The sequence below is a fragment of the Equus asinus genome, chromosome 5 (assembly GCF_041296235.1).
Source record: "Equus asinus isolate D_3611 breed Donkey chromosome 5, EquAss-T2T_v2, whole genome shotgun sequence".
Taxonomy (NCBI): Eukaryota; Metazoa; Chordata; class Mammalia; order Perissodactyla; family Equidae; genus Equus; species Equus asinus.
The window spans coordinates 72,930,589-72,955,356 of record NC_091794.1 but is presented as its reverse complement, the minus strand read 5'-3'; the positions used below and the strand labels follow the sequence as shown (position 1 = coordinate 72,955,356).

At 39.7% G+C, this 24,768-nt stretch overlaps 1 protein-coding gene across 1 annotated transcript in view; it reads left to right on the top strand.

The window, feature by feature from the left end:
- The first annotated feature begins 4,850 nt into the window (after positions 1-4,850).
- Positions 4,851-24,768, top strand: part of RNF11 (ring finger protein 11) — a 39,137-nt gene continuing 19,219 nt past the window's right edge. Inside the window, exon 1 of the mRNA XM_014833185.3 lies at positions 4,851-5,477. Within this exon, the coding sequence (XP_014688671.1) occupies positions 5,355-5,477 (123 nt within the window). The 5' untranslated portion in view covers positions 4,851-5,354. The remainder of the gene's footprint in view (positions 5,478-24,768) is intronic.

Here is a 24,768-nt window from a genome sequence, read left to right as displayed (position 1 = left end):
AGAGGGACCCATAACTAAAATATACAACTATGTACTGGTGGGGTTGGGGAGAAAAAGCAGGAAAACAAAAAGAAGATTGGCAACAGTTGTTAGCTCAGGTGCCAATCTAAAAAAAAAAATTAAACATAGAATTACTATATGATCCAGCAGTTCCTCTTTGGGGTATATAACCAAATAATTGAAATCAGAGTCTCAAAGAGATGTTTGTATACCCATATTCATAGCAGCATTTTTCATAATAGCTAAAACGTGGAAGCAACCCAAGTGTCCATCAATGGATGAATGGATAAACAAAATGTGGTATATGCATACAATGGAATTCAGTCTTAAAAAGGAAGGAAATTCTGCAATATGCTACAACATGGATGAACCTTGAAGACATTAAGCTAAATGAAATAAGCCAGTCACAAAAGGGCAAATACTATATGACTATACTTATACGAGATACTTCGAGTAGTCAAAAACATTGAGATAGAAAATAGAATAGTGGTTGCTAGGGGCTGAGGGGAGGGGAGAATGGGGAGTTACTGTTTAATGGGTAGTTTCACTTTTACAAGATGAAGAGTTCCGGAGATGGATGATGGTGATTGTTGCACAATATTACGAATGTATTTAATACCACTGAACTGTACACCTAAAAATGGTTAAGGGGGTAAATTTTATTTTAAGTGTAGAAATTAATAAAAGAAACCTTAACTAAATTGGAGTTGGGAAGGCATGTAGGGGGAGCTCTCATGCTCTATCATATGTCATCAATTACACCAAACAGGAAGAGACATACACTGCATCTTCCTCAGGAAGTAAAACTACAGCTGAAGGAAGATTTCTCCTTCCATCCGGCAATAGCCCAGCCAATGACAAATGCTGCAGCTCAGCCAATAAAAGCCATTGCAGCCCTGAACTGTTACTTTCCCCCTGTGGACTTTCTTTTAGAACAACCCACCCCTACTCTCCCTTTTTCTCTATAAAAGTAAGCTTCCCTCCTTTGTTTTCCAGATTTGCCTATCGTTCGTCACAGCATGCACATCCTGAATTGCAATTCTTTTGGCTATTCCTGAATAAACTCATTTTGAGGGTAAAATAACAGGTGAATTTGCTTTTAAGTTAACAGTGATGTATTTTACTGCAATTAAAAAAATTGGAAAAAAAAAAAACCTGTAGACGGATGTTTATAGCAGCTTTATTCATAATCAGCAAAATTTGGAAGCAACTAAGATGTCCATCAGTAGGTGAATGGATAAATAAACTGTGGGACACCCAGAGAGTGGAACCTTATTCAGTGCTAAAAGGAAATGGGCTATCAAGCCATGGATAGACCTGGAGGAAACTTCATTGCATATTACCAAGTGAAACAAGCCAATCTGAAAAGGCTACATATTGTAGGATCCCAACTATATGACATTCTGAAAAAGGAAAAGCTATGGAGACAGAAAAGAAATTAGTTGTTGCCAGGGGTTAGGAGTGAGGGAGGGATGAATAGGTGGAGCACAGATTTGGGAGGCGGTGAAACCATTCTGTATGATGCTATAGTTGTGGATACATGTCATTATAAATTTGTTCAAACCCGCAGAATATATGGCACTGAGTGAACTCTAAGATAAGCAAGGATTTTCTGTGATAGTGATGTGTCATTGCAGGTTCATCGATTGTAACAAATGTACCACTCTGGTGGAGAATGTTGATAATGGGGGAGGCTAGGTACGTGTGAGGGCAGGCTGTATATGATAGATCTCTATACCTTCTCAATATTGATGTAAACCTAAAATGAGTCTAAACAATAAAGTCTATTTTTTAGAAAATACAGCTCAGTAGAAGATACTGGATTCTCATATCTGCTTCTGGATTAGATCTCCTGCTGTCAGAGAAAACCAGAGTCAGACAGAAGTTAAAGCAGTAAAGGCAAACTTTATTCAAGAACTATTGCAATAGGGGAAGAGAGACCTCAGTATAGAACTGGATTCCATTCTGAATACAAAAGGACAAGCGGGGATTTGTGGGCAAGGGACAGGGTGGGAGTCAGTGGATAGAAACTTACTAAGAGGAAACAACATGGATAAGGGGAATTCTGGCTAAACCCACTTGATAGGATTTTTGCTGAAGGCAGGCCAAGGTGGTCAAATACCACGGATGGGGGATTCCGGTGAAACTGACTCAGCTAGAGTCTTGCTAAAACTGGAATAAGTGGGCCAAGGACAGAGCCCATGGTTGGGGCCTTAAGGGCTTAGAGGAGCCTGACTAGAGTAGGTCAAGGAGAGTTTTTGTCACTGCAATGGTCCTGGTTACTATTCTTGATTTTAAATTACATTTTGTGAGTAGGTCACGCTCTCTGGTCTATAGGGCATTTCCCAAGGGCTCCTTTCTAAAGCCAGGTTGGGAAGATAGATCACTGAACAGCTACTTCCTTACAAAGGTACGTGTGGATGCCAAAGGCATTCAAGAGAAGTCTTTCTTTATTCCCTTGTTTTTACACATTCAGGGAAGACCACCAGGATGAAAAAAGATGTAGTCCCTTCCCACAACCTAGTAAACACAACTGATATATGATTCACATCCTGGCTTTACCCCTGAATAGCCATGTGAAGCCAGGTTTCTATTTCTGTAAAACAGGAAGATCACTATAAACCTTTCAGGGCACTTACGTGTCTGGATCAAGCTAATAAATAGCAGTTATGATTAGATATATTAAAAATTGTGTTAAAATAGTCACATATGATATTTAGATATACACAACATAATAACAGATCCCATTTGTTTTATACTGTTACCTATATTCCAACTAAGTGCAATCAGTGACAGCTACATGAAGAAAGAGATACTTAAGGAAGGTCTTAAAAGATGGCTGGATTTCAATAGAAGGGAACAGCATGGTAAAAGGTCAGATGTGGAAAAGCATAGTGCAGGTTGAGGGCACGGCAAGTAGTGGTGATGTGGCTGGAGTGGAGGATGACTGGTTGGAGTCAGAGTCATATGGGAGATGAGGACGGGACCAAATGGTGCAAGGCCTTAATGCCATGCTAAATTTCTGAACCAGAAGTCTATGAATGCTCTCTTATCACATTTTTCCTGGCTGTAGTGTGGAGGATGGATTGATGGTGCAGAGGCATGGACTTCCTTAAAACGCCATCGCAATAGTTCAGAGGAGTCAAACAAAACAGCAATGCAGGAAAAAATGCAAATACCTGAAATTTTCCTCCCAAAGGATCCAATAATTTCACTTTTCCAAGCTAGAGAATGAAGCAATGATTCTTGGGGTTGTGTGAAAGATTCTTATATAAACACGGCATTAGGGTTACACCTATTTAGGTGGGAGCTATTAATGGGAGGAAAGACAAGTCTTGGAGAAGACGGCATACAGCAAAAAGGTTGTATTTAAAATGGAATCTGAATGCATCTACCTAAGATAGTTATTTTGTAGAATAGGGACTTCAAAGTTAAAGCACTCAGGTCCGTACCAGTTTAATGCTCTCCTACCTCTAAGAATCCTTTCAGATTCTCACCCAAATGGTGTAATCACTCTCCTCTGGGCCCTCTAAAAACCTCTGATGAGGGGTGGGAGAAGGACTCATCTATTTACTTGTCTTCCCAGCTGAACTCCGGGCTCCTTCAGGAACAAGCCAGGTCTGGTAAATCAGTTTCCCTAGTGCCTAGCAGAGGGTGTGGCGAAAAAAAATCAGTTAAATGGTGAACAAAAGAAAAGGAGTCAAGACCCACTTGTCTTCTTGTTGAAGGAATGACTATTAGGAGCATTCTCGTGTTTCTTGTTTCCTTCCTTTGCAAACATTGCTTCTTGAGCTATTTGTTCATTCAACCAAGAGAGCCTACTCTACCTTAGGCTATGTGCCAGGCTTGCACAGAGGAAGGACAGATGATTCAGCTTGATCGGCTGTGACAGAGAAAAGCTCAGGGACTGAGCACAGAGGAGGTGATTAACCCAGACTGGAGAGTTAGGAAAGGTTTCCCAGGGGAAATGAAGTTGAGTCCAGGAAGGATAAATGGGAATAAGCGTTAGCCTGATGGGAAGTAGAAGGTTGGGAGCAGGGAGAAGAGAGTTTCTGTTAGAGAAACAATACAGGCAAAGGCCTCAGCCAGAGGGAACATTCTTCTAGATAACCGAAAGTGCTTTATTTAGGCAGCCTAAAGTTTAGAATAGGCGAGGAGACAATGCTGCTAATGAGTTGGGGGAGATAGATTTGTAAACCATTGAAGAATTAATAGTCATTAACAGTATTGGGAAGCCATTAAAGTTTTACACAGGCCAATGACATGATCAGATTTACAATTAAAAAGATAATTCAACTGTGCAAATAGCGGACTGAATGGGGCAATGGTGACTGCGAGGAGAACAGCTGAGGGTATTACAGTAGCGCGGGCGAGAGATGATGGTGGCTTGGACTACCGTGGCGGGGGAAAGAAACAGAACACTCCGAGGTACACAGCTGGAGGAAGAATCTGTCCGGTTGTGATGTAGGAGGACAAGGAAGTGATTAGAGAGGTAGGGAAGGTTCATTAGTGAGCTTGGACTTTATTCTGAAGGGATAAAGGGGAAGCCAATTAACATTTTAACCATGGGAGTTATACAATCAGATATGCGTTTATAAATAGATCACTTGGCAGAGGGTAGTGAGAAGGCTGTAGGAACAGCGCACAGGTAAGAGCCGAGACTCGCCGAGAGGGAGAAATGTACGTGGGCAGGCAGGGGAGACCCGAGGGAGGTTTCGGAGTCAGGCACCCAGCCAACTGTCAGACAGAGAAGCAGAGACTGACGCAGCCCAGGGACAGCTGCTGGGGGTGCAGGGGGTGCGGCCGCGCCGCCGGAGCTGTCCACGCCTCCCGGCGCCGGGGGCGGGACCAGAGCACGCACAGCGGCGTGACGCAGGGCCGCAGCTGGCCTCGTTCTGGCCGCCGCCGCCGCTTTGAGGCGGAGTAGGATGAGGCCCGCGGCCGCGGCTCCGGCGTCGGCAGGGGCAGCAGCTGAGGCAGCAGCTGAGGCAGCCGCGACGGCCGCGCCCCCCCCTCCTGACCTGGATTAGGCCCAGCAGCTCCGTGGCCGCCGCCGCCCCGCGGGGGGGCGGGGTGGGGAAGTGCTTCGTCTCCCCGCCCCCCCCCCCCATCTCCGCCTCGCAGGAGGCAACCGCCGCGACCCCGGCGGAGCCCGCGGCCCAGCCTTGAGCCCCCACCCCCGGGGGCTGGCATGAGCGGCCCTTCGGCGGCGCCGGGGGGCGGGGGAGCCGCCGCCGCCTGAGCCCCGGCCTGCCGCCCGACCCCACCTCGCCGACCGAGGCTGACCGCGGAGCGTGCGACGACCCCGCCACTGCTTTCTTACTCCCCCAGATCACACACCGCAGCCCCGGAAGATGGGGAACTGCCTCAAATCCCCCACTTCGGATGACATCTCCCTCCTTCACGAGTCTCAGTCCGACCGGGCTAGTTTTGGCGAGGGGACGGAGCCGGATCAGGAGCCGCCGCCGCCATATCAGGTAGGGGAGGGTGTGTGTTGGGGAGGAGGGGGTGCGAGGAGTGGAAGCAGGTCCAGGCGAGATCGAGGGGGCTTCGGGGCTGTCACTGCCCCTGGCCTCGGCAAGGCCTGGCGGGGCGGGGGGGGTTGACCCCCTTAGGGCTGGATCCGAGGGTGATTGCGCCCCACTCCCAAAATAAGGGGGATCCTTCACCTCTCCCTCAGGCATGATGTGGGGATGGTACCCTCTGTCCTTGAGGTCTGGGATCCGAGTATGTGATCAGTATCGCCTTGGCCAGTGGCTGGTGGTTCGCTTGTCGAGTTTGGGAGTGACATTTTCCTGTCTTTATGTCTGAATCGTGGAATGTGTGGAAGCTGTGAGGTTTGGGGATGATTTTCTCATCGCACCGCCAACTGGATTATGAGTTCTGGATGGGTGGTTGCCCCCGACCCATTTAAATTTTCATGTGTGGTCATCCTCTCCTGCCTCCCTGCTCTCTCCCTCACCTGTCTGTCGGTGTTAATTGGATCTGGTAGGTCTTCATTTCTGCTTCTACTTGGGAGAAGTGGTCTTCAAGTGATTTTAGTCCCAGCGAATCAAGAGTTACTTGTTTACATATATGTGTATATTAATTTTTAACCCCTCCTTCTTTTGCTCCACCCCTATGACACACCTTTTAATCGCGCTGACTTAATAAAACTTGATTATCTTGAACTTTGGAAACCTTTAAACCTGACTTGAGAAATACCTTCTGTTGCTCGTTTGTCTCCCTTTGTATCAAAGACTTCCTCCTAAATAGTTTCATTGCTTTTTGAACAGTCAAGCAGCCCCAGATGTGTTTACACAATTAATAAAGAGCCAAGACCTCTTGAGAAACCTCAAAATAGACATGTAGATGTTATAATCCATAATAAATATAAAAATGTTTCCTCTACTTTTTCGATTTTACATGATGTTGATTAAAAACTTTTTCCAAAAGGGCTTGGGTGGTTAAGTGGCTTAATTTTTTTCCTAAAGGGGGTTTAGTTTTCTAACTAGGCGGTCTCCTTTGTTGTTTCATGTGGTGACATCATTATCTAGTGTTATTCTTTTCTCATTCTTGTGTAAACCAGTGTCTCATCACACCAGAAAAACCTGATCACATATGCTGGTTTTTCTGAATAAAACCCTTCAGGGTTTTCATATATACCAGTAAAGTCCAATCTTAAGTGTGTCATACAGAAGCCTCTCTGTCTTCTCTCACGTTCTGTATTCCAGGCCTCCCAATACACCAGCCTGTTCACACCTCTCTGCCTTTGCTCCAGTTGCCCCCTCTGCTTGGAGCCCTTCCCCCAAGGTCGGCCAGGTGAACATCTAATCCTCTTTGAGGACTCAGCTCTCCTGTGTCACCCCGTATCTGAAGTTCCTATATTTCTCTCCCCCCCATTGCTTCCTTGCTTGTGTCCTCCCCCACCACCCGTCCCTCTGCACTTCCAAAAGCAGCACATACAGCACTTGAGTGTTAATATCCTCGTTTAGTTAGATGTATGTCTCATCCTTGGGTGGTTCCCTCCTCCCCCAGTGTAAGCTGCATGCAGGTAGGAACCTGTGTCTCCTGTTTGCTGTTGTATCCCCAGCATCTGGCCTACAGTAGGCACTCAGTAACTGCGATAAGTGAAGACTATAAGCCCTTGAGAACAGGGTCTGTATCCCCAATGCTTCGAGCAATTTCTGAGACATAAGAAGCACTTAAATGTTGAATGAATTAATGAATTTAAATTCAGTATTGTGTTTTCTAAGTTTACACAGCCATTTCTTACAAAGAATCGTCACAGGGGAAGGCTCTTTAAAAATCCAAGCTAAACCTGGATGTCTTTCTGAATCTTTGAAGCAAGTAAATTGTTTATATTTCACTCTTCGTTTGCCTCATAATGTGCTTATTTCAGTTTCATGAGCAAATGTTTTTAGAAGTATGAACTTTTTCAAAATCTTCTTCCATGTTCCCTAGACCCTTTTAAGGCAAATTGAGTATCTTTGACTTCTTGCCCTCTTTCTCTCATCCTTAGATAATATAGTGTTAAGGATAACTCTTTAGAATTTATGAGAGTTGTAGTAGTCTTTTCCAGGAGGACTACATGATAATGAGGGGTTTTTTTGGTATCGTGAAGGAACATGTTTTGAAACATGTTATTTGTGACAGTGGGAGTTTTTTGTGGTTGCCCTTTCCTGAGGTGAATGACCCACATACCAATAGGCCTATTTGGTATCAGTTGGAAGAAAACAATTTCTTTAAAAGATGGGAGCAGAAAAAGAAACTTTTGTAGAAAAAAATTTGTCCCCCTGAAGGAAATAAATTCTTAGGAATGGTTAATTTAGATCTGAGAAGCACCAATCCAAGGCAAATGATTTATATTTTCAGTGAACAGAAGTAACTTATTTTTTCCTTCAAAAATAGTGTATAACAGAGCTGCAGGAATATTGGCTTATTTCTTTAAAGAATAGTCTCAGCTGGAATAGGATTAAAAAAAAATTTCATAAAGGGAATGGCTGATTATTAAGGCAAACACTTGGTGTTTTGCTGTAATGATTAGTTAAAAGATATCCTTTCTGTTTGTGTTGCACAATGTACATATATGCTGAGAGCTCTATATTTCCTAGTAAGAGGATCTGACAGATTTGTTTTATTTATTTATTTGTGCTTAAACGTAAGTGCTGCACTGTTATGGTCAAAGTTTATAAGAAGTACATGTTTCTCTCCTGGGTTTCTTTACTGGCCTTCTAACTGGTCTCCCTGCTTTCACCATTGCCCTCCCTACACAGTCATGCAGTGCCCTTTGGTCAGCGGCCGACCACACCTGATGGTGGTCCCATAAGATTAGTACCATATAGCCTGAGGGTGTGTACTTACACAGACCTAGATCTAGATCTGTGATGTTCACACAGTGATGAAATCAGCTAACAACACATTTCTCCGAACATACCTCCGTCATTAAGCAACACATGACTGTTCTTAACCCACTGATGACTAGTCTGTTCTTAACCCAGCAGTCACAGTGGTTTTGGTAAAACAGATCATGACACTCTGCTCAACATCTTGTTGATTCCCATTTCATTCAGGGTGAAAGCCAGATTCCTTACAGTGTTGCATAAACCCTACATAATCTATACTCCCTGCCCCCACACATAGCTCTCTTGACACCTTTCCTATTACTCTCCCCGAGCTGGCTTCCCTTTAGCCTCTCTGGCCTCCTTGTTCCTAGGATACTCCAGGACCATTGCCCTGGTTGTTTTTTGTGCCCGGGTACTCTTCCCCCAGATATCACCGTGGCTGACTTCCTCACCTCCTTCAAGTCATTACTCAAATGACACCTTCTTAAACCCTCTTTGACCACCCTATTTAGAATTGCAACCTGCCCCAACACCCTGGAATTCTCCCTTACTCTGTTCTGTTTTTCTCCATGGCATTTATCACTTTCTGACACACTATGTTTACTTACAATGTTTATTGTTTATTATCTATCTCTTTCCACTAGGTGGTAAGCACCTTGAGGAAAGGGAATTTTAAAAAAATGGTTTCCCAAGAACCTAGAATAGTGCCTGGTACATGTTAAGCGCTCAATTACTGGTTGAATAAATCGATTTCTTTTCATTGAATTAATATATTTGTTTTGACGCAAGTGCAGTTGAATGTCTTATAAGAACTATGCATATTCCTAGTGCCTTTTTTCCTTTATTATGGATCATTTTTAAGGAGTCAATCCTAAAAATCAAGTCCCGATAATATTAAATATAGGAATTGGTTTAAAATAATTATTGATAAAATAATTTAGGATTTTTTTCCACCCTCTATATATTCTATAACAAACATGTCTTTTTTGAGGAAGTACTTGAGTCCTTGTCCTTGAAGAAATGGGAGGGAAGAGGTTAGAGCTTTTCTTGAATTAGAAGGTAAAAACAGAGAAATCTGGCATGCCCTCTACTCTGTCCTCCCTGAATGTTTACAAAGAGTACGATGGAATCCTCCCTAATGGCAGTCAGAGGGATTGTGAGAGGGAGGATAGTCAGGAAAGGCTGGAGAATGAAGGTCTGTAAGAGGGGAGGGCCAGGTAGGTAGCCCAGGGCTGGAAGGTATACGTGAACAGGTTGAGGTACCACGGTCACTCTAAGACCCTCACTTGTCGTATGCTAATTCATGAGTGGCATTCTGTTCGAAAGAGCTTAATATTCATTGAACAACGAGAAAAGTCACTTTACAGTTTTGCAGTAGCTATATAGTTATATAGTTGGAGGTTTACTAATCTCTTCCTCCTGTCCTATCTACACTTTGTGATGAATACATTTGAGATTTTAAAATCAGAAGAAAATAAGTTATTTTTAATACAGCAGTGAGTGCAAATGTAGGTCTGGTTTTGAAGTCAGGTGGAATTGAGTTCAAATCCTGGTTGTTACTTACATGTAAACTAGGAAGAGAGTTTATCAGACTATATTGTGTTTTGAGGAACTTCTTTCGCAAATACCAAAACATAAAATTTTGGATATTTCAAATTGTTACTGAGTAAAGCTTTCTTCAAGATGCGTTTTTTTTTTTTTTTTAAAAAAGACTTGGTCTCTCCTATGGAACTCAGTAAAATAATCCCCCTCCTTTAAAAATCTAGAATATAATAAAATATTTTTAAGCATTTGAAGCTATAATAATATATTAAGACCTTGTTTTTCTGATATCTTTATGAGGTTAAATTCAGGTAATTGAAGATTTTTTTTCTATGTTGGCATTTTGTTTACCATTTAGGTGGAAATTGCCTCAAAATGTATTTCACATATCTTGTTCTTAGTAAAAAAAGTTCCCTTTGTGTGAAATTTTATCCCTCCCCTCTTGAAGTTCTACCTTTTCATTGAGGGGCGGATCACCTCCAACCTGTTTAATAAAGCCTTCCCTGACCATTTTTTTTCTCTCTCACTCCTGATTTCTACAAATACACTACTTTTTGTTTATGATATTTATCTGGAAATCATATATTACCTTAATAATTAGCTCTTGGTGCTTTAACAGTTACTATTCTTCCAATTACAGTTTCCTTAAAAATGAGAATGATGTGTTAAGATTTTAAAAATTTCTCAGTGGAGTGGAATGGCACCTTAGAGATTGTGGACACCCAGTGACTACTGTGCTGCCACCACCGTAATTGGAGTCCTCATTACCTCCCAGATAACCTAATTGATGTCTCCTCTCCTCCCCATTCATTTCATTCCTTGCTGCAAGATAAATTCTATCCAGATCAGATCCTTTGCACTTTAATGATTCTGCATGACTCATCGCTGAAGATCTCTCTCTTAGCATTTGAAGTCATGATCTGGCTCCTTACAAACTCTTCGAGCTTTTTGTAGTCTTGTATAGAACCTATATGCTAGTCAGACTTAACAGTTTGCTGTATTCTGTATATGCCTTCTGCTTTCCAGCCTCTGCCTTTGCTCATTCTATTCCCATTTCCCAGAATGCTCTTCCCCTTATTATTCCCAGTGTAAATTCTAGCTTTCAAGGTCCAGCTCAAATGCCATGAATCCTTCTCTGGTCTCCCCCAACATGAATAACTTCTTAATCTGAACTTCTTTAGCACTTTGTTTGCTATTCTTAGGACACTTCACCCTTCCTATTTGATTTTAATTATTTATAACAATGTCACCTCTCCTCTACTAGAATCCAGGTCTGATGATTCCATCTTTGCATTGCTAGAACTATGCCTTTCACAAAGCAGGCACTCAAATACTTGAGTAAATGTGAAAATCACTTATCGTGTTTTTCTGTAAGAGTGTGAACTTTTGTGGTTGTTTGCTTCTGTAAGTTGATTCTCAGAATCCTGCACTTGAGTATTTGGCCTTTGTCCTTTAAAGGGTTTTGCTGTTTTTCTCTCCCACATTAACTGTTTTATCTGACCATATTCAGTTTTGTCCTATCACTTTTAATTTCTGAAGTGCATGAGCTTTGGGAAAGTTAATCTACATCTTTTTTGAGTTTGGTTTGTGCTCTTTGCTGTTCAGGTTGCCTCGATATTTTTTTTTAATAAATAAGCAAATATCTTTGCTTATTTATTTATAACCATTCTTGCAAAGTTTTGATTTATTTGTTTATGCCTGATCTCCCACTCTGGATGTCCTTTAATTAAGGCTGATTCTTTGTCATTAAGAATGTATGCACCTTTAAGAATAGGACAGTCTGTGTGTCAGAGTTTAATTCTAGAGCTAATTATAGGGTAACTTGAGAAGGTGGGGTAATGAGTTACTTGGTAAAAAAGATCTGAGAACTTGACTTTCTTAAAATATTTTTTAGTTAATACTTTGTAGAAACCTCCATATTCTATTATAAAATTTAGGTCTTTTAAAATCTTAATGTAATACTTTAGGTAGAATGGGATTCTTCTTTTAAAGATCTTAATTTTATTTTTTTCTTCTAAGTAGAAAAACTGTCACAGAATGGCTACTGTAGGTTCTCCCTGCCATTTTTATTCAACTTTTGCCACTTCTTTCTCTCTTTGTCTTCTGTTTTTATTGTGTCTCAGCCAAGTTAAATTCTAGAAATGAGGAGGGGAGTGAAAAGAGGATGGTTGTAAATACAATTGGAATTAGATGTTATATTTCTTTGTCGTCTTGCCTCAAGCCATTTCTGGATATAGTTATCTTCTATGTATTAACCTGCCTTTAAGCAGAGAGTTAGGGATGATGTATTTCTGTCCTGTATTCAAATAGGTTATTAAAAAATAGGCTGTAAGAAATTTCCAGAAGTTCATCCCTTACCGGTAACTTTTCATAGTGAATTTATCAAGTATTTATGATATTGTTAACATCAGAATTCAGGATTTTTGCAATTGTGACATAAATGAAAGAAAGACTGAGGTGGTAGAGATACTAGAGACTCATAGAGTGGAAATATGAGTGAAAGATGTGAGGAAAAGCTGGTTTATAGACAGCCAATATGTGTGTTTTTAATAGCAGAAGAGATTGCTACATGCAATTGAAAAGTAAAGTGATAAGGGAGAACCAAATATATTTTCTGCTCTTGGGGAATCTGCCTGACCTTTTGATTTTGATATTCAAGTTGGCTTTATGGTGTGTTGCTTTTGAAGTCTTAGAAGAGTTCCTTATTTTAGCTGATTAAAGAATACTTTGAGTTCGGTTTAATATGAACGCACATATACCTATCTTTTAATTAAATAGCCAACCTGGGGTGTGTTCCCAGGGGCCAGTTGAGTAATTATCTTGTTACTTACTTAATCCAGAGAGCATACAGTAAGGTAACTAAGGGATCTGAAAGTGGGAATGAAGAAAGCAATATTCCAGATATATTTGTTTCTAAATTTATTAAGGTTTTCTGAATTCTTATGAAGCTGGATGGCTTTAAGGAAGAGTGAGACTTTAATAACTGACCCAACTAGTTAAAATTACATTTAATTTTATCTAACAATTTAATTATTATGTTTGTGGGGAAAAAGCACTTTACCGTAAACTGAGTAAGTAGCAAGGCTTAAGGTTAAAAACCAGGACACCTAGTTTCTTCTGTCAGTCAACAAGTATGTGTTAGGCACCGAGGGGAAAGGAGAAATGAGTCCTTTACCCCTAAGGAGTAACCATTTTAGTTAAGGGGACAAGATTAATGTATACACATGAAGTATTTATTAGTTCAGTGTGAAATAGTATATAATCAAGTATTAAATAGTTTGAGGTACACTTTTTTTTTCTTTTTCTTCTTCTCCCCAAAGCCCCCCAGTATATCATGGTATATTGTAGTTGTGAGTGCCTCTGGTTCTCCTATGTGGGAGGCTGCCTCAGAATGGCCTGATGAGCAGTGCTATGTCCGTGCCCAGGATCCGAACTGGCAAAACCCTAGACCGCCGAAGCCCAGCACGCAAACTTAACCACTCGGCCACAGGTTGGCCCCAGATGTAGACTTTTGAAGTTGGGGGATCAGTTTGTGATAGGGCAGTGAATCACAGGTTTACTTTTTAGCTTTTGAAGACTTCAAATGAAATCTTACGTGAATGTTGCTGTAACAAATGAACGTAAGCAGGAGAGCGGCCCTGATTAGGTGATGGAGCTTGGAGCTGAAAGAATAATCATCAGTAGGCAGTGTGCATGAATTTAGACAGAGTTGTATAATCTTGTACAGTGAAAGTGTAATATATGTGTGTGTGTGTAAATAAACCTTTTTATTGTTTATATACAATGAAGAGTATGCCTTTAACAGTACAATTAATAGTATCTTAACTGTATGGCCCAGTGAACTTTTACATATTAGAACCACCATCAAGATATAGCCTATTTCCAACCCCACAAAAGGCTCTCTCATACACCCTCCAACAGTCATTACCCCTTCCCCAAAGGTAACCACTGTGCTGACCTCTTATCACCACATATTTGTTTTGCCCAGTTTTGAACTTAAATAGAATAACTTGTTCAGCATTGTTTGTCAAATTCATTTATATTGTTATATATATATATATATATATATGTAGCAGTAGCCCATGTTATTTTTCAGTGCAGTACAGTATTCAATTGTATAAATGTACATTTTTAAAAATCCATTCTTCTATTGATGTATATATTTGGGTTGTGTTAGTTTTTTGGCTGTATAAATCTATGAAGATTCTTCTTTTTTTGGTGAGGAAGATTAGCCCTGAGCTAACACCTGTGCCAGTCTTCCTCTATTTTGTATGTGGGTCTTTGCCTCAGCATGGCTGATGGGTAGTGTAGGTCCATGTCTGGGATCTGAACCCAGGCCGCTGAAGCAGAGTGCACTGAATTTAACCACTACACCACAGGGCCAGCCCCTATGAACATTCTTTCTGTGTACATAATCACCTATTTATTTTGGATATATATCCAGAAGTGGAATTGCTGGGTATGGAGCAGAAATATATTTAGTTTTTCCTACAACATTTTATTACAGAAAATTCCAAAAATAAAGGGAAGTCAACAGAATTGTTTGAACACTCATGTTCCTACCACTTAGGTTCTGTAGTTAACATTTTGCTATATTTGGCTTAACACGTATCCATCCCTCTATCAATACATTCTATTTTTTGACACATTTCAAAGTAAGTTGCCAAATAGTTTTCCAAAGTGGTTTCACCAATTTGCACTCCTGTCAGCAATGTATGAGAATTCTCTTTGCTCTACATCTTTACTAGCACCTGGTATTGTCGGTCTGTTTTATTTTAGGCATTCTGATAAGTGCTTAGAAGTATTTCCTTGTGGTTTTAATTTGCATTTCCCCATGAGAGATGCACACCAATATGCATACTAATATGTGGTCTTTTGTGGCTGGCCTCTTTCGCTTAGCATAATGTTTTCTCAAGATTCATCTATGTTGTAGCATGTATCAGGACTTCATTCCTTTTTATTGTGAAATATTCTGTTATATGGATCTACCACATTTGTTTAGCCATTCATCAGTTGATGAACATTTGGGTTTCCACTTTTTAGTTCTCATGAATGCTGCTATGAACATATGTATACAAGTTTTTTATGGATGTGTTTTCATTTCTCTTGGTTATACACCAAGTGGTTGTACACTTAGTGGAATTGCTGTGTCATGTAATTCCATGTTTAATCTTTTGAGGAACTGCCAAACTGTTTTCCAAAGCACTTGTGCCATTTGATATTCCCATCAGCAGTGCACAAGGGTTCCAAATTCTGCACATTGTCACCAAAACTTATTGCCTTTTTTTATTATAACCATCCTAGTGGCTATAAAGTAGTATCTCACTGTGGTTTTGATTGTATTTTCCTGAAAGTTTTGTCTAACCCAAGGTCACAAAGATGTACTTCTGCATTTTCCTCTAAGAGTTATATTTTTAGCTCTCATATTTAGGTATATGATCCATTTTGAGTTAATTTTTATGAGTTGTGTAAGGAAGGCCCATATTTATTCTTTTGCATGTGACTGTCCTGTTGTTACAGCACCGTTTGTTAAAAGAGTATTCTTTCCCCATTGTCTTGGCATTCCTGCCCAGAATCCATTGTCCATAAGTGTAAGGGATTATTTCTGGCTTCTTCAAGTATGGTCTGTTGATCTATATGTCTGTCCTTAATGCTGGTACTACACTAGCTTTGTAAAAAGCTTTGAAATCAGGAAGTGTGAATTTTTCAACTTTTTTCTTATTATTCAACATTGTTTTGGCTTTTCTTAGTCCCTCATAATTCCATTTGGATTTTAGGGTCAGCTGTCAATTTCTGCAAATATGCCTGCTGGGATTTTGATAGAGGCACTTTTTTTTTTTTTTTTTTAATGAACCTACATTGAAACATCATTATCAGCCAAAGTCCATAGTTTACATTAGGGTTCACTCTTGGTGGTGTACACTCTCTGAGTTTGGACGAATGTGTAATGACGTGGATTCACCATTATAGCATCATACAGAATAGTTTCCATACCCTTAAAAATCCTGTGTTCCACCTTTCATCCGTACCTTCACCTAAGCCCTGAAAACTGCTAATTCTTTTGCTGTCTCCATAGTTGTTGTTGTTTTTGTTTTAAAGATTGGCATCTGGGGGCCGGCCCCATGGCTGAGTGGTTAAGTTTGCGCCCTCCGTTGCGGTGGCCCAGGGTTTTGCTGGTTCGGATCCTGGGCGCGGACTGCACCGCTCGTCAGGCCATGTTGAGGGCGGCGTCCACGTGCCACAAGTAGAAGGACCCACAACTGAAAATATACAGCTATGTACCAGGGGGCTTTGGGGAGAAAAAGGAAAAATAAAATGTTAAAAAAAAAAAATGATTGGCATCTGAGGTAACATCTGTTGCCAAGCTTCCTTTTTTTCCTCCTTCTTCTTCTCCCCAAAGCCCCCCGGTACATAGTTGTATGTTCTAGTCGTAGGTCGCCCTGGCTGTGCTATGTGGGACACCACCTCAGCATGGCCTGATGAGCAGTGCCAGGTCTGCCCCCAGGATCCAAACTGGTGAATCCCTGGGCCACCAAAGCGGAGTGCGCCAACTTAACCATTTGGCCACGAGGCCAGCCTCCTGTCTCCATAGTTTTGACTTTTCCAGAATGTCATGTAGTTGGAATCATGCAGTATGTAGCCTTTTCAGACTGGCTTCTTTCACTTACTAATACGCATTTAAGTTTCCTTTAGTAATATGCATTTGAGGTTCCTCCATGTCTTTTCATGGCTTAATAGCTTGTTTCTTTTTAGTGCTGACTAGTATTCCATTGTCTTGATGTACCACGGTTTAGTTATCCATTCACCTACTGAAGGACATCTTAGTTGCTTCCAAGTTTTGGCAGTTGAATAAAGCTGCTGTAAACATCCGTGTGCAGGTTTTCGGGTAGACGTAAATTTTTAGTTCCTTTGGGTAAATACCAAGGAGTATAGTTGCTAGATCATATGTGGTAAGAGTACATTTAGTTTTGTAAGAAACCACCAAACTGTCTTCCAAAGTGGCTGTGCCATTTTGCATTCCCACCAGCAGTCAGCGAGGGTTCCTGTTGCTCCATGTCCTCTCCAGCATTTGATGTTGTCAGTATTTGGATTTTCACTATTCTAATAGGCATATAGTGGTGTGTGTTTGTTTGTTTGAATTTGCAGTTCTCAGTGCTTCTCAGTGTGTCCCCCCACCCTTAGGTGGGACAGGATGGGAAGAGGGGAATGGAGTTGGATATTTCCCTTCTCCCATGTGGAAGGCTAGGCCCAGCTGGATTTGAGTATTTCCCTTTCCTCCGATGGGTTAGGCTCTGATAAAACCCCAGCAGGTTGGCTCTGCCAAAATAGTTTCTCCTGAGGGCAGGCCTTGTTAGGAAAAATGGAATGCTCTGGCGTATATCAAAATGGTTCCTTTCCCCTTCCCCCTGTTCGAAGCATGAGAAGATTTTTCTCTCATGTTCACTATGAGGACCTGGTGGGGCTCCTGGAGATAAAACTTTAAAAAATGTGGAGTTCCCTTGGAGTTTGTAACTCAGACTTGTCCACACTGAGCCCCAGCAGTCCATCAATTACAGTTCAGGCTTTCGTGCCCCAGCACTGGTTCTGCTTATGGGTTTCTGCTCTGGTAAGTTGTGATTTTCTCTATCCACCTGTCTGTCTCTCCAATTTTGGGGTCTGCATTTGCCCTGTGACCTTACTTCTTCAACAGATCTAAGAAAAGTTGTTGATTTTTCAGTTCAGCTTTTTTTAATTTGTTAGTGTGGTGTAGTGACTTCTAAGCTCCTTACCTGCCAGACCAGAAACTAGTTCTTAATTTTCATAGTAATTCTATGAAAATAAATATTATTCTTCCCATCTTATAGATGAAGAAACAGGCTTAGCATAGAGCTGGGCGGCCAGTGATAGTTGAGGTAATGAGACCCCTTTATAATGCAGTAGATCTTCTAGAAGTATTTCATAAATCGTATGAATGTAGATTTCATATAGCACAACAGTGTTCTGCTAAATTGGCAAAACTGCTGAAGTTAACAAAGTATGTTTTTGATATTTTGTGTCCTCTTTTCTATCTTCAATTGGTGATTCCCCTTTCACCTTTCTTTTCTCCCTTAGGCGTTCAGGGCTCCCACTCTAACCTTTCTCTCCCAAATCAAAATAAGAGATGATACATTTATCATTGATAGTAAGGCACCAATTCCTATCTATTAACTAAGGCTAATTGTAGTATAGTTTGGATGTGTGTGATTTAACATTACCTCCACTAGTCATCTGGATCTTAGTTTCTTGCCTTTTAGTGTGATATTTTTAAAAATGTACAAGTGACAGAGGTAGACTTGGTGCTAAGAGGGCCCTGAAGTCATAGATACTGATAAGTGGTCTATTCAGGATAATGGAGGAACAACGAGGTCCCAAAAAACAGGACTCTTAAAGAAGATGGGGTATTAAAATCACGGGAGAATCCACTGGATCCAATTGTAGAAAGTACAACTGCAATTAGATTTAAGTGAAATTTTCCATTTTAAACAGGATTTATTTTAAATAGATAAGTTTTGGATAGAAAACTTTGTAAAATATACATTTTTAACAACATTTTTGTCAACAATTTTTGTTCCAATATACTACCTTTGGTAATAGTGTCTTACTAAGACTGATTCTCAACTGTATCCTTTTTCAAACTTCATAACCTTCCCCTTTCATTCTCACTCTTTCCCTCATAAATCACTGAAATATTGACTTCTGAGCAGATTTTCATCTCATTTTATTGATTCAAAATTATTAGAAAGATTAGTTTATTATACTGTGGAGGTAATAGAACGGTGCCTCCAGAGTCTTGAATTAACATAGGACTATTTGTGTTGTTGGGTGAGTCTATTCTGCTTTTAATTCTTGTACGTGCTTTTTATCATTTTTTCTCTTTATCTTTTCCCACTGTCAGATGGTCTTCATCTGCTGTTAATGCATCTGCCCTTGCAGTAACTCCTCTTCTAATATTCTGCATATTGGAAAACCAGATAATCAATTTTGTCATAATATTTCCTAAGGAAGCAGCTGCCAATAGAGAGAGCCCAAAGGCACTATCTATGAGTAAAGCAGCATTTTTCTTTCTGAATAAACTATTTGAGGATTTGGATACATGGGCACCTTGGATTTTTTCTTAAGTTTAAATTTATTTGAAAAATTTCCCTGGCACAAATTTGCTTAAGTAAATAAAGTCAATTTTAGCAGGAAGTCCACATGCATATGAGAGTAAAAAAAGTAGAGAAAGGGAGGGAACCTTCTTTAGTACTGGAGTCAAGCCTTATCAGTGTTTCGTTTTTCACATGCACATCCTCTCTTCCCCCTACTGTGTTTCATTATCTAGAATTTTATGTTGTCCCTAGATTTTTTTTCTCAAAATACTTTTTATTTATCCTTTAACACATGCTTTAATTAGCTAGGACTCCTTCTAAGATCTAAGTTCCTAAGCTCACTGTAATCTTTAGACTGTTGAATATTTACCTTTAGGTATACAAATCCCTATAGCGTCAGGGATAGAACTGCATTTCAATATAACTGATTTCCTTGGTAATCTTATGTTTTCATTCAAAAACACTATCCAAGAAGGGGTCCATTGCCAGCTCGGGGTCCGTGGTCAGATTGCCAAAGGTTTCCATGCCACAGAGAAGGTTAAGAATGTCTCAAAGGCAGTCTCTGAGTTGCAGGACATGAGCTCATATCACTGCTGTGAAAACCACAAAGCCTTTGTGGTTTGTGCCACAGAGTTCTGATGGGTGTGTGGTATAGGAATTCAGTTAAATTTTGCCATTGCAACACTGTTAGATAAATTGTCAGACCTTGTTTAAGATGAGGTAGCATGAAACGGGGCCATTTTAAAATGGCTGAAATTCTAAAATCCATTGAGAAAATGAACTTGAAGTATAATTTGTTAGTCCTAGATGAAAAACTTTTGTGTCACAAGAACGGCAGCATCATAATCTCAAAAAAAGTGCTAGGACTATGGGCTTTCAAACACTTTTTGGCAACTCATACTAAAAAATTCTACACCATGCTTCAGTTTATAAAAACGGAAACGATATTCATATGAGTGTTGACTCTTACTGTATATTCTGTATGTTCGATTTCATTTCTAAAAAGTCCTAGTTTTGACCAATTTCACAACCCCCAATAGGTCGTGACCTGCAGTTTAGAAAACATTCCAAGATATAGAGCCAAAAAGATAAGATTGTGAAATACATTTAAAATATTTTGCATGTCTGGTATCTCAAACAAGATGTCTTAGGAATCCAAACTTGCCTGTCTCAAAAAGAGCATTTTAGAAAAGTGGGTACGTGTTTATACGATGGGAATAGTCCCTAAGATGCTTGTGCCAGGTCATTTACATTTACTATCTTTCTTAAGGATTTTGGACTTTATCCTAGAGCAGTGGAAGGCTAGCCACTAAAGGATTTTAAGTGGGATGGGGGGGGGGAGATTATGTAAATTAGATTTTTATTTAAAAAAATCTCTGAGGACAAATTAGAAGGGGTAGTGGATATGGGAAAACTAGTTAGGAAGCCACTGCATTAGCAGATATTGTTATAGGGCATTGGCAGTAGAGATTGAGTTATGAATTCTGTTGATAATTAAGAGGGGAAAACAGCAGAATTTAGTAATGGATTGAATGGAAAGAATGTATCCAGGAGATTAGGATAGAAACATCCAGAAGAGATTCTTTTGGGAGAAGATGGGCTGTGAAGGGGTATAGGAATAGCGCGATAAAAGGACAAGGAAGGGAAGGTGGGTTAATTTGTTTTAATGAGAAAGACTGATCATTTTTATAAGCTGATGAGAAGGATCCAGTGAAAAGAAGAGGTTGAATAGGGAGAGCAGCAAAAATCTACAGTGTAAGGATGCTGACAAGGTGGAAACAGATGGAATCCAAACAGTGGTGGTAGGATTGGCCTACATAAAGGGAAATAAAATCTTTAAAATTATTTTTTAATAATTATTAAGTAATACATTTGTGTGGTCAAACTCTACAAGAGTACAGATGAAACATCTTACTTCTGTTCTCCAGCCACTCAGTTCCACATCCCATAGGCAACTAATGTTAAGGTTTTTTTGGATTCTTCAAGTGATTTTATACACGTGAGCAAATACAAATAGTTCTCCCCCAGCCCTTTACCTAAAAATAGCCCACTATACACAATTCTAGACCTTGCTTTTTTTTCACTTACTATATCTTGAAGCTATTTCCCTATCAGTACATAAAAAGTTTCATTCTTCTCTAGAGCTGCATAGTATTCATTGTATGTACCATTATTTATTTACCCAGTTCCCTATTTGAGCATTTAGGTTGTTACCATTCTTTTGAGAGTGCCTCTATTTTAACAAGATGGAAAAACTAATTGGAGATATGTATACATGCTGGCAGGGCTGTATGTTTGCCTCTAGAATTTAAGGAGTTCAGTGATGTGGATGCAGAGACCTTGATGGTCCATTTTGGGGCCAGCAGATGGAAATTGAATATTTAGGTTAAAGAGTTGATATGTGGATACTTACATAGTCAAATGAGCAGAAATTATACTTTACCTAGGGAAATCTGGCCAGGTTGGTAAACTAGATGGAGGTAAGGAGTCCCTGGACCAAAGCTGGAGCTGACAGCCGGGAAAATTCCTGAAACCATGTTTTGTCAGTCAGTAGTCACTTTCAGTAGTCACATTTTATTAAAGAAGAATTAGGACTACTTTTGGTAGCCTCAAACTGGGACCCTCCATTCGAGGCTAAATGTATCTAGCCCATCTGGAGGTCAAGGAGCCTTCTTTAGGAGAAAGAATGTGTTTTGGGTTCAGAAACTCTGTAAGAAGACATTTCTGCGTAATTTCCAAAGAATTTCAGTTTTCTACCATTGTTTGTCAATTATAGAACCTGTAATTTTAATCTAAAATAGAAAAATTGATTAAGCCTAAGTTATAAATTTGTTTGCAGAATGATTTAAGCCACCTTTAAGTGGTTATAATTTTTTCAACAACTTTAGTGGGCCTGTGATGTCTCTTGCACTGTTAGGTACCAGGGGCCAAGTATATAAGATATGCACACACATGAAACACTAAAAAGTCATAGGCGTGACAAGGAGGCTAGAGGAGGCTTGAGGTGGGAGAGCTAACTTTTGGTTGGAGTTGTTTGAGAGGGCTTTTTGAGGGACTGGATGTTCAAGTATCAAAATCAAGACTTCTCTTATCCCCTTGTTTAGATTTTTTCCTTGTATTCCTTCCAGTGGTTTTTCTGTTTCTATGGCAACCATCTAAGTTCACATAGGTGTTTCTTAACCCTTTCTTTGTTTAATAACTCTTGAGAAGCTGAAAACCATAAACCATAAGTCCTCTTCCTAGAAAGATGCACAGAATTTTGCATGCAATTTTAAGGAATTTATGTATAGTCATGTGCCACATAACGACATTTTAGTCAGTGATGGACCGCATGTACGACAGTGGTCCCATAAAATTAGTGCCCTGTAACCTAGGTGTGTAATAGGCTGTCCCATCTAGGTTTGTGTAAGTATGCTCTATGATCGCACAGCGAAGAAATAAACTAATGACACATTTCTCTGAACGTTTCCCGTCATAATAGGATGTGTGACTGTGCTTTCTTAAGCCCTGGACCTCACATTAACAAACTCTGGTCTGTCATCTCAAACTTCCGTTCCTACCTTCTTTCGTTGCCTTCTTCAGTCTGTCTTGTGTACCACTGCCAGGTAACCTGTTAAAATACAGCTTCTTTGTGATAGCTCTTCAGTGATTCCTCTGGAGCTTCTATTTAATATAAAGGCCAAATATTTAAGAACATTTGTTTTCCTCTATTCTTGGAAGTTTGAGTGGATGTGACAAGGTCACACAGCTATTTTGTAACCCCAGACTGAGCCAAATTTTCTTGACTTATGGTACATAGCGTGTTCTGTCATTGGATTTCATTATATAATTCTAAACTGGGAATGGTATATAATTCTAAATGGGAAAAAGATGTTTTGGAATTCATTAACAATCTATCCTTTTTCTTTAGTTTAAACTTGTAAGTGTTAAAAACAAAATTAATTTCCACTGATTTGTATACCTTTGTATTCCAAGCTGCATTGTTGAAACCAAATATTGCTTAGCTAATGCTACAGGCAAGGGACTCTCAAAAGAATATTAGACTAAAAGCATATATATATATTTTACTGATTCACTATTCATATCTTAAAAATAAAGTTAACACATACTACAATGCAGATGAACCTCAAATATATTATGCTAAGTGAAAGAAGCCAGACACAAAAGGTCGTGTAGTATATGATTCCATTTATATGAAATATCCAGAATAGGTAAGTCCATAGAAACAGGTGGTGGCCAGAAGCTGGGGAAAAGGGGTAATGGGTGGTAACTACCTAATGGAGACAGAGTTTTATTTTGGAGTGATGAAAGGGTTTTGGAAGTAGATAGAGGTAGTGGTTGCACAACATTGTGAATATACTAAAGGCCACTGAATTGTTCTCTTTAAATTGGTTAATTTTATGTTATGTGAATTTCACCTCAATTTAAAAAAAGTGCAGTTAGATTCAGCTGTAAAAGTCATATTTTTAGCAGAATTAAATATGCATTGTGACTTGTCTCTATTTTGCTTTCATTTTCTGTTCAGCTTATATATTGGATTTTCTAACAATAACTTTTAAAATTAGCTGTTGACTTAGTGACACCAACTTTATAAAGTTTTCTTTCCTTTTTTATAATAAATTGCAAATTAAATATAATTACCTAGAAATAAATATTATAACTCACATTTTCAGTACTCTGATACAACCATAGTTAACATTTCAATGTATATTTCCTTATGATTTTTTCCAAATGTAAATATTTTTAAATGTATGTGTAATAAACTACTCTATATAGTATTTTTGCATCCTTTTAATTTTTAATGTCATTTTATAAGCGTTTTCTCATGTTGCTGCAGTTTTTTAGAGCTCTAAGTTTTAAAAGCCATTAAATATTACATTAAGTCTTGGGGCCGGCCCGGTGGCCGAGTGGTTGAGTTCATGCTCTCCACCTTGGCGGCCCAGGGTTTCACTGGTTCAGATCCTGGGTGCGGACATGGCACCGCTCATCAGGCCACGCTGAGGTGGCATCCAACATGCCACAACTAGAAGGACCCACAACTAAAAAAAAAATACACAACTATGTGCTGGGGGTATTTGGGGAGAAAAAAGCAGAAAAAAAAATTCCGTTAAGTCTGTATTATTCTTCTGTATATTTAGGTTATTTCTTTATATTCCAAGGTAAATTTCTTGATTCCTGGTGGTGGTAGAGGAGATGATGAGATGTACTTCTTATCTAGAAATTGTGCCAGGGAGCATTTTATGAAAAAGTAGTGTGCTGACAGTTTCAATTTGAAAATAACTTATAAATACCTGGCTGGTGGGTAGATAGCCTTGCTTAGAACAACTTTACATTTGGGTTCCAAGGATAATAACTCTCCAGTAATCTTAAGTTTTGTTTTATTTACATTTGTACTACTGAAGTCAAGTTAGGAAGCTTTTTTTTTTTTGAGGTGCATTGCCAAGAGGATTTAAGTCCTCTGTATTCCATGTTATGCTAGTCTCCATTTCTCTTACTAGTTAAAACAGTTTCCTGATGACCTGACCTGCAGTTGAGCTTGAGGAAGGATCTAAAGACTAAACCTGGTTTTCCACTTCCAGACTTGTAGGTGCTGACATCTGGCACAATCTGAGTAGTCTAGTAGACAAATATCAGCATCTCACCTTTCATTTAGTACAGCTCAACGTTGAGACCCAGGGCATTCTCAGTATCTGTGTCTTAAAGAGGACCATCATAAAACAAGTGTAATTTTTCTTGTTTCGTCTGTTAGGGTATGTTGCATGAAACAACATAAACAATTAGAAAGCAAGTATTGG